General features: G+C 48.2%; 1 protein-coding gene across 2 annotated transcripts in view; it reads left to right on the top strand.

Annotated features, from left to right (window-relative positions):
* Positions 1-19,599, top strand: part of FAM3B (FAM3 metabolism regulating signaling molecule B) — a 105,063-nt gene that overhangs the window by 11,462 nt on the left and 74,002 nt on the right. The window contains exon 1 of one of the 2 annotated variants that reach the window (XM_075332897.1): positions 18,420-18,554. The exons of the other annotated variant lie outside the window; for it this stretch is intronic. Coding sequence (XP_075189012.1) covers positions 18,527-18,554 — 28 coding nt within the window. The 5' untranslated portion in view covers positions 18,420-18,526. Of the gene's footprint in view, positions 1-18,419; positions 18,555-19,599 lie in introns of those variants that run through there. 2 annotated transcript variants of the gene reach the window in all.

Raw genomic sequence — 19,599 nt, 5'->3', positions numbered from 1 at the left:
TGCGTATTTCCTCTTTTCCGGCGTGTTCGGTCCTCCTCCTACTCCTCCCTCAAAGGAGTGGAAAATCCACACCATTAAGTCTAGTTTGCTGAAAATTCCCCATGTTGACTGGGCAAATAGTCTGACTTGGTTCCAGAACCTAGCGATTGTCTCACATTCCCATAGCCCATGCAGCATATCCGTTTTTTCTTTTTGACACTTAGGACACCACCTATCCCTACCTGGTATGTTGAAACCTATAATGGCCCTATGTAGAATTCTGAATTGAGTGTCTCTCCATCTCTCATTGGTAATATGTTTCCGCACTTGTACCCATCCTCTCAGTAGATCATCCACCACTTCTTCCCTTCCCAATTGTTTCCCCCACGCTTTTAAAGTCCGACTATCCTCCCGTGAGATAAGCACCCCCCTTAGCGATCGATAAATTTTAGAGACATTTATACTTGTTACATCACATTCCAGTAACTCATCAATCGAACTTCTGTTCAGCTCTCTTCCAACCACACCCAGGTCTCCTATTATTCCATGTTTCAATTGTTCATACTGGATGACATGTGAGCTATTAAGGTTGTACTTATCCAACACTTCCCGACCTGTCATCCACCTCCTGTCCTCCACATTCATAACATCTATCATTCTCCTGACTCCCCTCTCTTTCCATCTAGTAAATAGCTTGTTTTCTCGTCCCAGGGGAAAATTTGGGAATGCCCAGGGGTTCAAGTACTTGGACACTTTCCATGAGAGCCCCAGTTTTTTCCTTACCGACTTCCATGTTAGCATGGTGTCTCGGAATATAATTGAGTTCCTTATGTGCCCTTCAACCCTGGATAGTGGGGAGTGCAGAATGGACGTCAGATCCCACGGTGACGCATATTTAGTTTCCATCGCATGATCTGAGTGCCTACTCGTTCCTCTCACCCAATCAATTACATGCCTCATGATACATACAAGATTATACCCTTGGACATCTGGAAAGTTTAGACCTCCCTCCTCTGCTGACTTCATCAGCGTACGCAGCTTTATTCTGGGTTTCCTTCCCCTCCACAGAAATTCTGTATACGCGGAGTTGAGCTTATTCACATCCTTTAGTTTTAGCAATAGCGGGATTGTCTGGAAGGGATACAGCAGCCTAGGAAAGCTCATCATTTTTATCAGGTGGCATCTTGCCAGTAATGGAAGTGGCAGACCTTTCCATCCCTTTAATTGAACTGTAATTTTCCTGATTAGCGGTCCATAATTCAAGTTATAGATTGTTTCCACCGATCTTCCTATATGCACTCCCAGGTATTTAATTGAAGATTGTGCTATAGGAATTCCACATAGACAGCCATCCCTTATTTGTCCCCCCATTGTCCCATGATGCCCCTTTAGGAACATGATCTCGCATTTTTTTTTGTTCAGTTTGAAACCGGAGAATGAGCCAAATTTTTCAATCAAGGCAAGAGTCTGTGGCAAATCCGCACCGGGGTCCCCCATATAAAGTATGATGTCATCAGCAAAAAGCGCTGTCTTTACTTCTGAACCCCTTATCTTGATTCCTTTAAAGCTATTTTGTCCCTGTAGTATTCTTGACAACGGCTCGATTGCCAGGTTGAATAAAAGAGGAGATAATGGGCAGCCCTGTCTTGTTCCCTTCATCAAAGGGAACACGTCTGATAGAAAGCCCGGAGTGTGAACCCTAGCTCCCGAGTTGGCATAAAGGTTTCTAATGTAAAGTCTCATCTTGCCTACAATCCCTATGGCCTCCATTACCCTGTCTAACCACCCCCAATTTACATTATCAAACGCTTTTTCTGCGTCAAGTGTAACTAGGGCAGGTCTAGCCCCTCCCTCAGTGAGACCCAGTCTAACCGCGTCTACCACTAGAATTGTCTTTCGGATATTGGTAACGGCATTTCTCCCCTTAATAAACCCCACCTGGTGATTCGTAATGATCCTAGGTAAGATCTCGGCCAGTCTATTAGCCATGATCTTGGACATAATTTTTAAATCCTGATTTATGAGCGATATAGGTCTATAACTAGAGGGATCATCCAGGTCCTTGGTTCCCTTGGGGAGTAATTTAATATATGCTATGTTGGAATTTTTGGGTATTTCCGCCCCTCCCAGGAAAGCATTAAAGACTGAGGTTAGATCCGGCGAGATCAGATCCTTCAGAGCCTTATAGAATTCACTATTGAAACCGTCAGGTCCCGGTGCCTTGTTGGTGTTAAGCTCCCCAATTGTTCTCGTCACCTCCTCTACTGTGATATCTGCGTTTAAGGCACTCAAATCTTCCTCCGTCAAGCTAGGCATTTGGGCTTGTCTTAGCCACTCTGCCTCATCAGTCATGTCGTTATTCCCTGACCCATATAGTTTTCTATAGTAATCTCCCAACAGTTTATTAATGTCCTTAGGATCCGTAGTCACCTCTCCCCCCTTTGTTTTCAGTTTAGAGATCACTGTCATCTTTCTGCTGCCCCTTGCCAGATTGGCCAACATCCTTCCCGCCTTGTTGCCAAACCTATGTAAGTCAACCTCCTTGTGCGACCAGAATAGTTGTTCCTTTTTTTTGGCCCATTCGTCAAATCCCTCTTTTGCCTCCAGCCATCTGCCTTTTGTCATGGGAGATCTATTTGTCACATAATTTGTATATGCTACCCGTACTGCTTCACTATGGAAATTATAATTCTCATTGGTTTTCCGTTTGATCATGGCTGCGTACCCCACCAGACGGCCCCTTAGGACCGCTTTTGCCGTTTCCCAAAATATCACTGGGGACTCTCTATGTTCCTTATTGTCCTCTGCGAATTCTCCCCACCACTCCTGTAGCACCTTATGGAAATTATCTTGCCTGAGAAGGAACGATGGGAATCTCCATATGATATCTGTACCTCTCCTGAATTTCTCTCTAATGCCCAATCTCACCGGACTATGATCAGAGATCACCATATTCTCTATCACACAATCTTGCGTTCCACTCAGTAAATCCTGCGAGATCCAGAACTGATCAATACGTGACCAGCTATCATGAGGGTGAGAGAAGTGTGTATACTCTCTGTCATGTGGGTGAGTTAGTCTCCAGATGTCTTTCAGTCCTACGTCTTCTAATGTTACATCCCTATTGTCTAAACTCCTGCCCACATTAGCTGTCCCCTCCTCGCCCCTCCTCCTATCTTCAGCTGAGTCTGGGACAGTGTTAAAATCGCCTCCCACTATAATGTTAGCCTCCCCATCTGCTAATATGGTGGCCTTTATGTCATCATGAAATGTGATTTGTTGTGAATTTGGGCCATAGACATTATAAATACTGAGTTTACCCGCTGGACTAACGATTGTTAAGTGCTGCCACCTTCCATGGTCGTCTGCCTCATGTGCCACTACCTCATGACTGAATTGTTTATTTATTAGAATCATAGTGCCCGCTTTTCTACCTTGTGCCGCTGCCCCGTAAACGGTGCCCACCCAATGTTTATTCATGCGGAAAAAGTCCTCCCCCCCCAAGTGGGTTTCCTGTAATAAGGCAATGTCTGTCTTTAGTCTTTTCAGATGTCTCAATATCATTGCTCGTTTGTTAGGTGATCTCAGCCCTTTAACATTCCACGTAGTTATCTGTATCATGTTAACCTGTGTATTCTGCTTTTACTACTCCCTCCCCTATGGGCCCCTGCATCAAGGAAGACGAGATGTTCGACACTAGAATCACAGTTGGTACCACAAAATCGACACTCCCTTTCCCCACCTTGCAAATATAACAAATACAACAAAAAGCATGTAACTGTAAAACATAATTTCCCTTCCGAGAAATCCACGGCGCTTCCCGCCACGTTGGTGAGCTCCCCTATTCCTAGCCAAAATATGTAGCTCCCTAATCACCCCCCAAAAAATATATGTTCTATCCCCGGACTAACTTGAATAAGCCTTTGAAAATTATGCAAAAATTAGCACAGTATGTCAAAACCTCAGCAAGATTCTCCAGTCCTACTTATCTCTGACTCCAGGTAGCCATCAGTCCGCCCAGAACAGGCCCACTTCATTTGAATTTGGATGATGTTCCTGGACAAAGGAGAAAAAGAAAAAAAGAAAAAAAAGACCAAGGGGAGAGAAGATGGAGAAAGAAAGGAGAAGAACAAAAAAAAAAAAAAAAAAAAAAAAAAAAAGAGAGGGGGGGGGGGGAAGAGGACCCAGACTTTGGGATGTTTTCCTCTCTTTTCTCCCTTCCCCCTCCTCCTCTCACCTCCCCAACCCTCTCTCCGTAATGCATCCTCCTCAACGCCTCTCCCTGTTTGGGAAGAGAAAAAAAAAAAAAAAAAAAAACAGGCAAAAAAAGGAAAAACAATGAGCGAGTTCCAGTTCAGGTATCATGGTTTCTCTCCAAGGGTTGGTTCCTGTGTTCCAGGCGAGAATTATGCTGTCGACCCGGGCTTGGCCTCCTTTCCTCCCTGGTCTCGACTTGCTTTTGTCCCCCAAGACGTCCCACATCTCTTCCTGAGCTTGTGGGGGATCCTCTTCTATTATTCCCTTCTCCACTAGCTCCTTTTTCCTGCCTTTCTGACCTAGTCTTGTTGAGCTCTGCCATGAGAATGTTTTCTGCTTCTTTGTAGTCCTCGTAGTATACAAACGAGCCATTGGGGTTTCTAACTTTCAGTGTAGCAGGGTATAATAGCTGGCACTTTACTTTTTTGTTGTACAGAAATGAGCAAATTTTGGTAAATTCTTTTCTCCTTCTGGATACTTCCGCTGAATAATCCCCAAAAATTAGCAGTCTGTTGCCTTGATATTGTAGTGGACGCTTTCGTTCTCTAAAGGCCCTCAATATTTCCTCCTTATGCTTATAATCAAGGTACTTGACAATCACCTGCCTGGCTCTTATCGGGGTATTCTTGTTTGAGTTTTGGCCCTCTCCCTTATTAGCCTCCTGGTGTCTCAGTGGACCCACTCTGTGGGCTCTTTCAACTCTGAATTTCGCCTTTATGCCCAGGGCCTGCGGTAGCTCCCACTCGCATATATTATCCAACTGTCCAATCGACACAGACTCTGGCAACCCGACTATACGTAGGTTGTTTCGTCTCGATCTGTTTTCCAAATCGTCCGCTTTATCCTTCAAGTATTCATTAGATTTTGCTAGAGCTGCTATTTGCGCTTGCATAGCCAGTATTGTCTCCTCGGAGTCAGATATTCTCTGCTCTGATTCTGCCAGTCTAGATGCATGGGCATTTATCTGTTTTTGCATATTAGCTAATGATGTTTGTATGGCTGCCTCAATAGCCACTTTAATCTCTTTTGACAAGTGTGATGTCACTTCTTCAGCCAGTTTTTTATAGTCCACATTAAGCTTTTGTGTGTACTTGTCTTGGCCTGCAGGTGGTGCTGTTTTCTTAGTTCTCTTTGTCTGGACTGGGCCACCACCTCCATCCCCCAATAGCTTGCAGGCTTGTGATGTTGGTGTAGTAAGCTGCTTTTTGTTTCCTTTGGAAGGGGTATTATTAATTCTTGCATTTGACTTCCTGTGAGTCTGAGTGGGATTAATCTCCCTGTGCTGTTTGTCAGTTTCATCCTCCAACACTGCTGTGTCTCTGAGCTGCCCTGCTTTGCCAGCATCTTCTCTCCCCTCTGCCTCCATATCTCCTTCATCCTCCCATTGCGATCCACCGTCATCAGTCCCCTGCATCCACCTCTCTCCTGCTGTGTCCTCCTGTGACTCCTCGCTCACATCTTCCTTATCTCCTGTCTCCTCGCTCATATCTCCCTTATCTCTCCCCTTCCAGCTCTGTGTTTGCTTTTCTGTGTCTCTCACCATGCGTTCAGGCTCCTCCCCCATCAGGCTCGGCGCCATTATCTTATCTTCTCCTCTGTCCATATCAAAGCTTCTCCAGGCTGACTCACCACTCCCAGAGCTTCTCAGGAGGTACCGTTCCATAGCTGTCTGCTTTAGGTAACCTCCTGTGCTGCTCTCTGTTTGGTGGCTCGTCCGGGGGGGTCTGTTTTTAGTCGGTTTCTGTGAGGGGTGGCAGGAGCTCTCCTCTAAGCTTCCACCTCAGCCAGGACAGGAACAGGAAGTCTCCCACAGCAGTTTTTAATTGCAATGAGATGACACACAGTTAGGGTCACAGAGCTAGGGACCCCAATATAGAGATATACCTTGACGAGGTTTTGGGGCTCAGTTACATTGATCAATGCGATTGCTAAATATCTCCTTTTTCCTAATATTCATGGCAGGTATGCAATTCATTATTCACATGTTCAAGTTAGCAAGTAGCATTTTTCATTGTATTTTTCCAATATTTTTCCATATGCTTGAGGCATTATACCATTATCTAAGTTTGATGTGCAGCCTTATCCTTATAAAGTATCCCAGGAAAACGACTAGGCTGGAGAACATTACACCAGGAAGAGAACCAAGATGGCACACATTATCCAATGATGGAGACCAGGATGGGGGACATTATACCAGGAAAGGGATTAGGATGGGGACATTATACAATGAAGGGGACCAAGCTGGAGGACATTATACCAGGAACGGGTCATTATATTAGGAAGGGGACTAGGTTGGGAGACATTAAACCAGAAAGGGGAACATGATGAGGGACATTATATCAAGAAGGAGGCCAGTATAGGAGGGGCCAAGTATGGGAGACATTATTACTGGAAAGGGCCCAGGGTGAGAGATATTATTATATGAGGGTGAACACTTGTCTTTATAGGATCTAGAATGCTACAGGGGCCCATATATCTGACCAATATGTAGGTTGGGTCCCAGGTCTCAATTTTACAAAGTCGGGTGATAGCATCCTCTCTCGCCTCCCCAATTCATTATAAGATCCTTATAATGTCGTCTTCTACCCCCTAAATCATGATGACATTATAAGGCATTTATTATGAATGTGTGTGGGGGGCGGGAGAGGGCGAGCACAGTGCTGGCTAATCAGATGGTATTTTGAATAGTGTGTGGATAATTGTATATTAATGGTGGGGTACATATTTGAATAAGTCATCCCCGAATATAAGCCTTATTGCATCTTTCAGAGCAAAAAATAATATAAGACTCTATCTTATTTTCTGGGGAAACATGGTATATAGTACCATGTATAGTATATATACTCTCTTGTTTTATATAGCACAGTGACTTACTATATATAACAATAAAGTACACTATATACTAAGGAACGATACTATATATAACAATAAAGTACACTATATACTATCGTTCCTTAGTATATAGTGTACTTTATTGTTATATGTAGTATTAGTCCTTAGTATATTGTGTAATTTATTGTTATATATAGCACCGTTACTTATTATATAGTGTACTTTATTGTTATATATAGCGTTGTTCCTTAGTATATAGTGTACTTTATTGTTATATATATATAGCATCGTTCCTTAGTATATAGTGTACTCTCTTGTTATATATAGGACTGTCCCTTAGTATATAGTGTACTTTCTTATTATATATAGCATCGTTCCTTAGTATATAGTGTGCTTTATTGTTATATATAGCATCGTTCCTTAGTATATAGTGTGCTTTATTGTTATATATAGCACCGTTCCTTGGTATATAGTGTACTCTCTTGTTATATATATTATCATTCCTTAGTATATAGTGTACTCTCTTGTTATATATAGGACCGTCCCTTAGTATATAGTGTACTTTCTTGTTATATATAGCATCGTTCCTTAGTATATAGTATACTCTCTTGTTATATATAGCACTGTCCCTTAGTATATAGTGTACTCTTGTTATATATATAGCACTGTCACTTTTTTTATAGTGTACTCTCTTGTTATATATAGCATTGTTCCTTAGTATATAGTGTACTTTCTTGTTATATATAGCACTGTCACTTAGTATATAGTGTACTTTCTTGTTATATATAGCACTGTCACTTAGTATATAGTGTACTTTCTTGTTATATATAGCACTGTCACTTAGTATATAGTGTGCTCTCTTGTTATATATAGCACTGTCCCTTAGTATATAGTGTACTTTCTTGTTATATATAGCATTGTTCCTTAGTATATAGTGTACTTTCTTGTTATATATAGCACTGTCACTTAGTATATAGTGTACTCTCTTGTTATATATAGCACTGTCCCTTAGTATATAGTGTACTTTCTTGTTATATATAGCATCGTTCCTTAGTATATAGTGTACTTTCTTGTTATATATAGCACTGTCACTTAGTATATAGTGTACTCTCTTGTTATATATAGCACTGTCCCTTAGTATATAGTGTACTTTCTTGTTATATATAGCATCGTTCCTTAGTATATAGTGTACTTTCTTGTTATATATAGCATCGTTCCTTAGTATATATTGTACTCTCTTGTTATATATAGCACTGTCACTTTTTATATAGTGTACTCTCTTGTTATATATAGCATTGTTCCTTAGTATATAGTGTACTTTCTTGTTATATATAGCATCGTTCCTTAGTATATAGTGTACTTTCTTGTTACACACAACTCTGTCCTTAATTACAGTTTCCTCTTTTATTAAGGATAACAGCATCCCTTATTATGTAGCATTCCCTCTCGTTATGTATGGTGCTGTCCCTTATTACATAGAATCCTCAGTTAAGTACAACAGCATCTCATTATTACATATTATCTCTTGTTATACACAATATCGTCCATTACACAGTGTATTTTCGTTATTTTTACCATTCACAGCACCTGCTCTTTATTAGATAGCATCTCATAAAAGCAACTCACTGCTGATGGAGACACATCTGACCACAAGACCAGTCCATTAGCGCCTCCATTAGAAAAGAAGCGTTACCACATTCCATCAGCGGTCATGTCATATCTAACAAGAGAGGACGCTATGACAGTATAGTAACAGAAATGACGAGAATCTGATATGTAAGGTACAGCGCTGTATATAAGAGGAGAGGTCACTATGTAATAAGGGCCGGTAGTATTGATAATGAGAGCAGATTATGTAATATATACACACTACTCACAAAAAGTGTTGGGTGAAATTTTATGTTAAAGGTAAACAGAAGCAGCAATGATGATTTCCTCATCACCATCAATTTATTGAAACAAAAGCCCACACCAGTGGTGGGTATATCCCCCCAAATTGTCAATGTCTCAATAGCTTGTCATGTGTCCTTGAGCATTACAGCTGACAACACCACCTTCTGCTGGTCACAAGTGGAGATATTGTCTGCGGAGGCACGGCATCCCACTCTTCTTGAAGGGCTTCCCTCAGGTCATTGAGGTTCTGGGGTACAGGGTTACGGCCTCTACACGGTGACTCAGCTGATTCCATAGATTTTCTATGGGATTCAGGTCTGGAGAAAGAGCAGCCGCTCCATTTGAGGTCCCCCAAGCTCCAGCAACCGTTCCCTAATGATGCGACCTCGATGAGCTGGAGCATTATCGTCCATGAAGATGAAGAGGCCTGTGTTCATGCAGAGACACAATGACTGGATTAATGATGTTACTCCAGTAGTAGGAGATGTAACTGCAGCATTCACACAATGTAGGACCATTCTGTACTGACAAGACACACTGGCCCCCACTAACACCACCACCACACCAAAGGCTCATCTGGTGACAGCAGTGGCTGATGCATAGTGCTCTCCTTGACGTCTCCATCATTGGCGGCCATCATTCCTGCTCCATGTCAATCGACTTTCATCGGTGACCAGCACTGAGGCTCCGGTCCCTCGTCCAGCGTAGATGACACTTGTGCCTAGTGATGCGGTCAGGTACGTAAATGACGCCTGTGCCTGGTGGTGTGGTCCAGTACGTAGATGATACCTATGCCTGGTGGTGTGGCCAGGTACGTAGATGACACCTGTGCCTGGTGGTGTGGTCAGATACGTAGATGACGCCTGTGCTTGGTGGTGTGGTCAGGTACGTAGATGACGCCTGTGCTTGGTGGTGTGGTCCGGTACGTAGATGACGCCTGTGCCTGGTGGTGGGGTCAGGTACATATGACACCTGTCCCTGGTGGTGTGGTAAGGTACGTAGATGACGCCTGTGCCTGGTGGTGTGGTAAGGTACGTAGGTGACACCTGTGCTTGGTGGAGTGGTCAGGTAGGTAGATGACACCTGTACTTGGTGGTGTGGTTAGGTACCTTGCAAGTCATCTAGCACACAGACCACGATGATGTAAATAAGTTTAAATGGTTTGACGTGATACTTGGGGGCTTCTCACCTTGTAGAAATGGGAGTTGTGCGGCATTCATCATCCGGATCTGAAGGGCATTGTTCACATTGAAGCAGTCATCATTGTGGGGTGTGACCGAAAGGAGTCCACTTCTCTGCCATTCTGTGACTCTTTCAGTCTCTCTGTATTTCTGTACAACCTGCTGGTGACACTATAAGCTCAGTGGCCACTTCCATCTGAGAACATCCTGTTTGAACCCTCGCAATGGCGCAGTGCTGATGATTAATTGTTAGGTGTCGTCTTGGTCTCATGATGTCAGAATGTGAACAGCAGGATGAGGAGAACGGTTTAATACCAATTTTAATTGAAACCAGAATTTTTTGGGGTGATACTGGGATCAATCACCTGTTGTGAATGTTGCCATTAAGCGCCTTTTTAGAGAACAGCAAGTTTTACAAAAAGTCCTGTAACATTGAACAGTTGGACATGAGCATCCGAAAGACAGAGAAGGTCACATTAAGGTCACCCGAAAAGGTCAAAGGGCATTATAGGGTCACCCTGAAATTTCACCCGAAAGAGAAATATCCGTAACGTTTTGAGAGTAGTGTGTGTGTAATAAAAAAAAATAAAAAAAAAATATATATATATACACACACACATTTCATGCACAGGGGCCCCAAGCTGGCAGTGAATGCCTGTGTCGGGGGGCCGAATCATATACTCTAGGATGCAATGATGATACCGGATGTTATAGAATGGGGGACAATGATGGGGCCGGATGTTATAATCCGGGGGGGCAATGATGGGGCTGGGTGTTATACTCTGGGGGGGCAATGATTGGGCCGGATGTTATGCTATGGGGGGGGGCAATGATGGGGCCGGATGTTATACTCTGGGGTGGGGGGGGCAATGATTGGACCGGATGTTATACTATGGGGGGGGGGCAATGATGGGGCCGGATGTTCTACTATGGGGGGGCAGTGATGGGGCTGGATGTTATAATCCGGGGGGGCAATGATGGGGCCGGATGTTATACTCTGGGGGGGCAATGATGGGGCCGGATGTTATAATCCTAGGGGGCAATGATGGGGCCGGATGTTATACTCTGGGGGGGGCAATGATTGGGCCGGATGTTATACTCTGGGGGGGCAATGATTGGGCCGGATGTTATACTATGGGGGGGGCAATGATTGGGCCGGATGTTATGCTATGGGGGGGGCAATGATAGGGCCGTTTGTTATACTATGGGGGGGGGCAATGATGGGGCCGGATGTTATACTCTGGGGTGGCGATGATGGGGCCGAATCATATACTCTAGGATGCAATAATGATTCTGGATGTAATAGTCTGGGGGACAATGATGGGGCTGTATGTTATAATCCGGGGGGCAATGATGGGGCCGGATGTTATACTCTGGGGGGGGGGGGGGCAATGATTGGGCCGGATGTTATACTATGGGGGGGGCAATGATTGGACCGGATGTTATACTATGGGGGGGGCAATGATGGGGCCGGATGTTCTACTATGGGGGGGCAGTGATGGGGCTGGATGTTATAATCCGGGGGGGCAATGATGGGGCCGGATGTTATACTTGGGGGGGGGGGGGAAGAATGATAGGACCGGATGTTATACCCCGGGTGGGCAATGATAGGGCCGGATGTTATACTCTGGGGGGGCAATGATGGGGCCGGATGTTATACTCTGGGGGGGCAATGATGGGGCAGTATGTTATACTCTGGGGGGGCAATGATGGGGCCGGATGTTATACTCCGGGGGGGGGGCAATGATGGGGCTGGATATTCTACTCCGGGGGGGCAATGATGGGGCCGGATGTTATACTCTGGGGGGGGGGGCAATGATGGAGCCGGATGTTATACTCCGGGGGGGGGGGCAATGATGGGGCCGCATGTTATACTCCAGGGAGGGCAATGATGGGGCCGGGTGTTATACTCTGGGGGGAAATGATGGGGCCGGATGTTATACTCTGGGGGGCAATGATGGGGCCGGATGTTATACTATGGGGGGGCAATGATGGGGCCGGATGTTATACTCGGGGGGAGGGGGGGAGGGGAATGATAGGGCTGGATGTTATACTCTGGGGGGGCAATGATGGGGCCGGATGTTATACTCTTGGGTGGGCAATGATGGGGCCGGGTGTTATACTCTGGGGGGCAATGATGGGGCTGGTGTTATACTCTGGGGGGGGCAATGATGGGGCCGGGTGTTATACTCTGGGGGGCAATGATGGGGCTGGTGTTATACTCTGGGGGGGGCAATGATGGGGCCGGGTGTTATACTCTGGGGGGCAATGATGGGGCCGGATGTTATACTCTGGGGGGCAATGATGGGGCCGGATGTTATACTCTTGGGTGGGCAATGATGGGGCCGGGTGTTATACTCTGGGGGGCAATGATGGGGCTGGTGTTATACTCTGGGGGGGGCAATGATGGGGCCGGGTGTTATACTCTGGGGGGCAATGATGGGGCTGGTGTTATACTCTGGGAGGGCAATGATGGGGCCGGATGTTATACTCTTGGGTGGGCAATGATGGGGCCGGGTGTTATACTCTGGGGGGCAATGATGGGGCTGGTGTTATACTCTGGGGTGGGCAATGATGGGGCCGGGTGTTATACTCTGGGGGGGGGAAATGATGGGGCCGGGTGTTATACTCTGGGGGGCAATGATGGGGCCGGATGTTATACTCTGGGGGGCAATGATGGGGCCAGGTGTTATACTCTGGGAGGGCAATGATGGGGCCGGATGTTATACTTGTGCCGCCCCCACGTCAGCAGTCTGGCTGCTCAGATCCGGATCCGCAGGGTGGCTCGAGGGATTTTCCGGACCCGGGGGTCGCGCGGACACTTCAAATGAAAAGGGACGTATATGTACGGGGGTTGCTGTAAGCTCTTCGTGACGCCACCCACTGTGTGTGGTGAGATGTGGCACCACCACTGCTGTTGGGGAACACCCGGGGGCGATGGCTTGGCAGCTGGATATTAACCCGTGGGTAGGGATGGATTCCCCAGGGCCCAGTGTCTCTGTGCAGAGGATGGTGGCTGCAGGGGCTGGCGCACCCGGTCGGACCGGGGGTTGTTAGTGTACTCCAGTCAAATGAATCACACAAGTCTTGTGGTAAACCAAGATGCCAGTGGCCGGCCTCCGCGGCCGGGTGTATTCTGGTCCCTCACCCGGGGTGATGGTCTGTGTCACTTAGCTCTGCATGGTTTTTAGTTCTCCTTGCACTTCTCGGTATAGAACACGGGAGTCCGCTCCCAGAACTATGGGTGGGAGCCCTGCCCGCAGACGCTGACCTGTGGGATCTAAAGGGGCCCTGGCGGTGGGCTGCTGGTCTGCTCTTTTGGGACTTTGGGTGGGACAGGACCTATAATCCTGTCTTCAACTGGTAAATTAACAAAGCCGGTGGTTCCGGTCCTTGCTTCAGGGTCCAGGTACCCCCTCTGTGCACGGTTTCCAGGTCGGTTCTCCGGTGTGGGTACCGGCGGGCTCCTACCCTGTCCCGGTCCACCTCGGATCTCCGGCAGCCGTCTTTCCGTCTCCTGACAGACATGGACCACCATCTTCCACCTAGCCAGCACGCCAAGGCTCCAACCCCGACGACTTTCCTCTTTGACTTCCACTTCAATTCCACTTTCTCCTCCTGCTCAGCACTCCACTCCACTACCAACTCCAAAACGCTGCACTCTTTTCCCGCCTCGGGTTCTCTAGACCCCTAGGTGGGCGTTTTCCTTCCCCTGGCCCTGCCCACTGGTGTGCCTTTCCTACCCTGGGGGGGGGATGACTAGGGTTTTGTCGGCTCGGTGTAACCCTGTGAGGGAAGGTGGAACGTGGGGGTCTACTTGGTGTGTGACACCTGGCGGCGCCAGGGCGTCACATACTTCCGGGGGGCAATGATGGGGTCAGATTTTATAGTCTGGGGGGCAATGATGGGGCCGGATGTTATACTCGGGGGGGAGGGGGGCAATGATGCGGCCAGATGTTATGATGATGGGGCCCGATGTTCTACTCGGGGGGGGGGGGCAATGATGGGGTCAGATGTTATACTCTGGGGGGGCAATGTTGGGGCTGGAAGTTATACTCGGGGGGGGGGGGGAGGGGGCAATGATGCGGCCAGATGTTATACTCGGGGGGGCAATGATGGGGCTGGAAGTTATACTCTGGAGGGGGGGGGGGGCAATGATGGGGCCGGATGTTATACTCTGGGGGGGCAATGATGGGGCCGGATGTTATACTCTGGGGGGGCAATGATGGGGCCGGATGTTATACTCTGGGGGGGCAATGATGGGGCCGGATGTTATACTCTGGGGGGGCAATGATGGGGCCGGATGTTATACTCTGGGGGGGCAATGATGGGGCTGGATGTTATACTCTGGGGGGGCAATGATGGGGCCGGATGTTATACTCTGGGGGGCAATGATGGGATTGGAAGTTATACTCTGGAGGGGGGGGGGGGGGCCAATGATGGGGCCGGATGTTATACTCTGGGGGGGGCAATGATGGGGCCGGATTGTGAAGATGTAATTTACCCTCTCACTGTATATGCTGTACAGATTCCTATTTCAAGCTGGGTTCATTGTCTTATTTGAACTACTTCTGTGTACATTTCTATTGTTGTAGGTAATCACCCCCCTAAAATGCAAGGTTATATCCTCTTGAGGCACTTCCATCCCTGGGAGTAGGGGGAGGTGGGCCTAGAGTCCAACTAGTGTAAACTCTGCTTACCTGGGAGATTCAGGCAGAGTGAGCTGAAACTTGAAGGGAGCAGGAGCTCCAGCCTGTGTGGCTGTGGACACGGACGGAGCTAGGCCTGTGTGGCGGCCCGTGGGATTGTGTGGAACTCTTTGGACTACTGTAAGGACGATTGCTTTGTAATCCGGTCCGAGGATTGTCGGGAAGGGCCCCCGAATCTGTTTTACGTGGACTTATCGTGTGCTGTTCTTGCATTCCTGTTAATAAACCTGTTGGATCGTCCCTCGGCCTCGTCCATCCTTTGCTCTGTTGTACACCCCCGTCACAAACTGGTTGGCAGCGGCGGGATCAGAGCAGAAGAAATGGAGGACAACAGCCAATCGACGTCTGAAACCAGAACCTCAGGATACAGGAACTGGACTGTGGCGAGTCTACAAACAAAGGCCCGTGAATTAGGTGTCGGCTACAAAGGACTCTCTAAGGAGCAACTAATTGAGGCATTGGAACACGCTTGCCTGCAAGATGGCACCGAGGAACAATTTCCACAGCAAGGGGAGCAAAGACGGGAGCCGGAGGTGAATACCCAAAAAAGTCAATGGGTTGTGTGGTACAAGGAAAAGATGGCACTGCTTGGAGATGAGGCCACCATAGAAGATAAGAGGGAGGCCATGCGTGGAGCTGAAGAGAAGGAGCGCAGGATGGAGGAGATGGCATTGCTGGATAAGCAGCTCGCTGTGGAAGCCGCGAGAGGTTCCAGACAGACTGTAACCCCAGCACCCATCATGAGGGAACTTCCCAGAGTGTCCCGCAAAGACTTTAAGCCGTTTAATGAGGCTGCTGGTGACATTGAGGGCTTCTTCCAGGACTTTGAGCATCAGTGTCGATTAATGGAAGTCCCAGAAAGGGAGCGCGTCCGGCATCTGGTTGGGCTCTTAGAGGGTGGAGCTGCTGCAGCCTATAGAGCTATGGACCATCGGTGGAACTGTGAGTATGCGGATATTAAACAGACTATTCTAGAACATTATGCTGTAACGCCAGACACTTACAGGACTCAGTTCCGTACTCTAGCATGTGATGAGGAAGTGTCCTTCAAGATGTATGCCCACAAACTCAAACATCTGTGGCATCGTTGGTTGGAGGCAGAGGAGGCCTTAACCTTGGAGACCGTCCTCCAGGTCCTCCTAAAAGAGCAGTTTTACTTCAAGTGCCCCGCTGAGATCCGGGAATGGGTGCGTGAGAGAAAACCAGCGACAGTGGAGGAAGCTGCTGCTCTAGCTGATGAGGTGCTCACCATCAAGCCTCAGTGGAGGGTTCTGTTGGAGGATGGAGAGACGCCTAACAGCTCCACAACACCGGATGCCCCCAGTTATTCTGTCCCCATTGTTCCCCGTTCCTCTAAGCCACCACATGTTGATACCCGTGTTAATGTGCCTCCAGTTGCTTCTACTGCACTTTCTGGAATACGCCGGGGAGAGGAAGTAACAGAGCGCAGGTGTTATGTTTGTAGGCATCCCGGGCATTTGCAGGCCTCATGCCCAGCCAGGCCATGGAGGAATCATCCTCAAACCCCTACAGCACCTTCAGGTGGGAGCCGGCCTCCAAGTTCCCCTACCCCTTACCCAAGAGGACGCCTTGGATGGAGGGAGACCCAGCTCAGATGCTATCAATGTGGACAGCCAGGGCATCGGCAAGTCTCCTGCCCAGCTGTTCAAATGAGGACTGATCCTGCGCCCAATCGGATTGTTAATTATTTACAGCCCAGCGCCATGGAGGAAGATGTGGCACCGCTATGTGAGGACTGGCCTAGTGACTCAGCCCATGTTGCACCACCAGGAGTTTACGGGGTGCGACCCGCAGTTATGACGACTTCTGCTCATCGAGGTAAGCACTTGCAGGAGGTTGTGCTGGATGGACAGAGACTTGTTGGATTTTGTGACTCGGGTGCTTTCCTCACACTGGCTGATCCCCGAGTGGTTCGGCCTGAGGCAATCCATAGAGGACCTGGGATTGTCATTGAACTGGCTGGTGGACAATGGAGGACTATTCCCACAGCCACTGTGGATCTGAGCTTTGGTTTTGGGGTCAGGCGATGTGTGGTTGGGGTGATGGGTGGTCTGCCTGCAGCTGTTCTCCTGGGCAATGATGTGGGAGAGCTACGATGCCAATTCGTGGCTGCATGAAGCCACATGTAAGTAACGCTCTGCCTGTGTGTACTTAACCAGTGACCTGTAGAGGTCCCTAGTACGTACACAAGTTGGGAGGGGGAGGGATTGTGAAGATGTAATTTACCCTCTCACTGTATATGCTGTACAGATTCCTATTTCAAGCTGGGTTCATTGTCTTATTTGAACTACTTCTGTGTACATTTCTATTGTTGTAGGTAATCACCCCCCTAAAATGCAAGGTTATATCCTCTTGAGGCACTTCCATCCCTGGGAGTAGGGGGAGGTGGGCCTAGAGTCCAACTAGTGTAAACTCTGCTTACCTGGGAGATTCAGGCAGAGTGAGCTGAAACTTGAAGGGAGCAGGAGCTCCAGCCTGTGTGGCTGTGGACACGGACGGAGCTAGGCCTGTGTGGCGGCCCGTGGGATTGTGTGGAACTCTTTGGACTACTGTAAGGACGATTGCTTTGTAATCCGGTCCGAGGATTGTCGGGAAGGGCCCCCGAATCTGTTTTACGTGGACTTATCGTGTGCTGTTCTTGCATTCCTGTTAATAAACCTGTTGGATCGTCCCTCGGCCTCGTCCATCCTTTGCTCTGTTGTACACCCCCGTCACACGGATGTTATACTCTGGGGGGGCAATGATGGGGCCGGATGTTATACTCTGGGGGGCAATGATGGGATTGGAAGTTATACTCTCGGGGTGGGGGGGGCAATGATGGGGCCGGATGTTATACTCTGGGGGGGGCAATGATGGGGCCGGATGTTATACTCTGGGGGGGCAATGATGGGGCCAGATGTTATACTCGGGGGGCGGGGGGGGGCAATGATGGGGCCGGATGTTATACTCTGGGGGGCAATGATGGGATTGGAAGGTATACTCTGGGGGTGGGGGGGGCAATGATGGGGCTATACACCAGGAAGGGGGTGCAATGGGACTGAAAGAGAAACCTGTCGTCAATGATGACAACCTGCCTCCTATTTCCTGGTGAGGAATAAGGAAGTGTTGGTGGTAAATAAGTTACAGATTGAAGTATAATGTCTGATAAGACGCCCTCCACATACAGTGACCAGCCGTATACAGAGTCTATACAGCCCGGTATTATACAGCCCGGTATTATACAGCCCGGTATACAGCCCGGCATACAGCCCGGCATACAGCCCGGTATACAGCCCGGCATACAGCCCGGCATACAGCCCGGTATACAGCCCATACATAGAGGGGGCGGCTCTGCTGTCTGCTCTGCTGCTGCTGTGCAGGTCACTGATGCTGTGTAGCAGCCGGGCTGTGCACTGATGTAGCAGAGTGGAGTTTGCACACACAGGTGTAGCCGTGTAGTGACACATCCGGGTGGATCGGTCTCTGTGGATAATTGCGCGGCTGTCTGCTCTCCCCTCCCTGCAGGTCACGCAGTATCCAGGAGACGTGACACCTGCGGAGCAAGCGGTCAGACCTGTCACTCCAGGGTGTGGAGAGACGAACAGCCGGCACTGAGCATGCGCAGCCGGGAGCCCTGCACTCACTGACTGCTCACCTGTGCTGCTGCCTCCGACCATGGTGAACTACAGGTTCCTGTCCACAAGTAAGTGGGACCCTCACACAAAACCCAACTGCAGGGGGATGTATGGAAAGTGCACACTACATGTGATCTGTGCTCTGTACACACTGTACATGGGTGATCTGTGCTCTGTACACACTGTACATGGGTGATCTGTGCTCTGTACACACTGTACATGGGTGATCTGTGCTCTGTACACACTGTACATGTGTGATCTGTGCTCTGTACACACTGTACATGGGTGATCTGTGCTCTGTACACACTGTACATGGGTGATCTGTGCTCTGTACATACTGTACATGGATGATCTGTGCTCTGTACACACTGTACATGGGTGATCTGTGCTCTGTACACACTGTACATGGGTGATCTGTGCTCTGTACATACTGTACATGTGTGATCTGTGCTCTGTACACACTGTACATGGGTGATCTGTGCTCTGTACACACTATACATTGGTGATCTGTGCTCTGTACACACTGTACATGGGTGATCTGTGCTCTGTACACACTGTACATGGGTGATCTGTGCTCTGTACACACTATACATTGGTGATCTGTGCTCTGTACACACTGTACATGGGTGATCTGTGCTCTGTACATACTGTACATGGGTGATCTGTGCTCTGTACATACTGTACATGGGTGATCTGTGCTCTGTACACACTGTACATGGGTGATCTGTGCTCCGTACACACTGTACATGGGTGATCTGTGCTCTGTACACACTGTACAGGGGTGATCAGTGCTCTGTACACACTGTACATGGGTGATCTGTGCTCTGTACACTGTACATGTGTGATCTGTGCTCTGTACACACTATACATGGGTGATCTGGGCTCCGTACACACTGTACATGTGTGATCTGTGCTCTGTACACACTGTACATGGGTGATCTGTGCTCTGTACACACTGTACATGGGTGATCTGTGCTCTGTACACACTGTACATGGGTGATCTGTGCTCTGTACACACTGTACATGGGTGATCTGTGCTCTGTACACACTGTACATGGGTGATCTGTGCTCTGTACACACTATACATGTGTGATCTGTGCTCTGTACACACTG

The sequence above is a fragment of the Anomaloglossus baeobatrachus genome, chromosome 2 (genome assembly GCF_048569485.1).
Source record: "Anomaloglossus baeobatrachus isolate aAnoBae1 chromosome 2, aAnoBae1.hap1, whole genome shotgun sequence".
NCBI classification, from domain to species: domain Eukaryota; kingdom Metazoa; phylum Chordata; class Amphibia; order Anura; family Aromobatidae; genus Anomaloglossus; species Anomaloglossus baeobatrachus.
The sequence above is the reverse complement of the archived record's forward strand: the minus strand, read 5'-3'. Positions and strand labels throughout refer to the sequence as shown.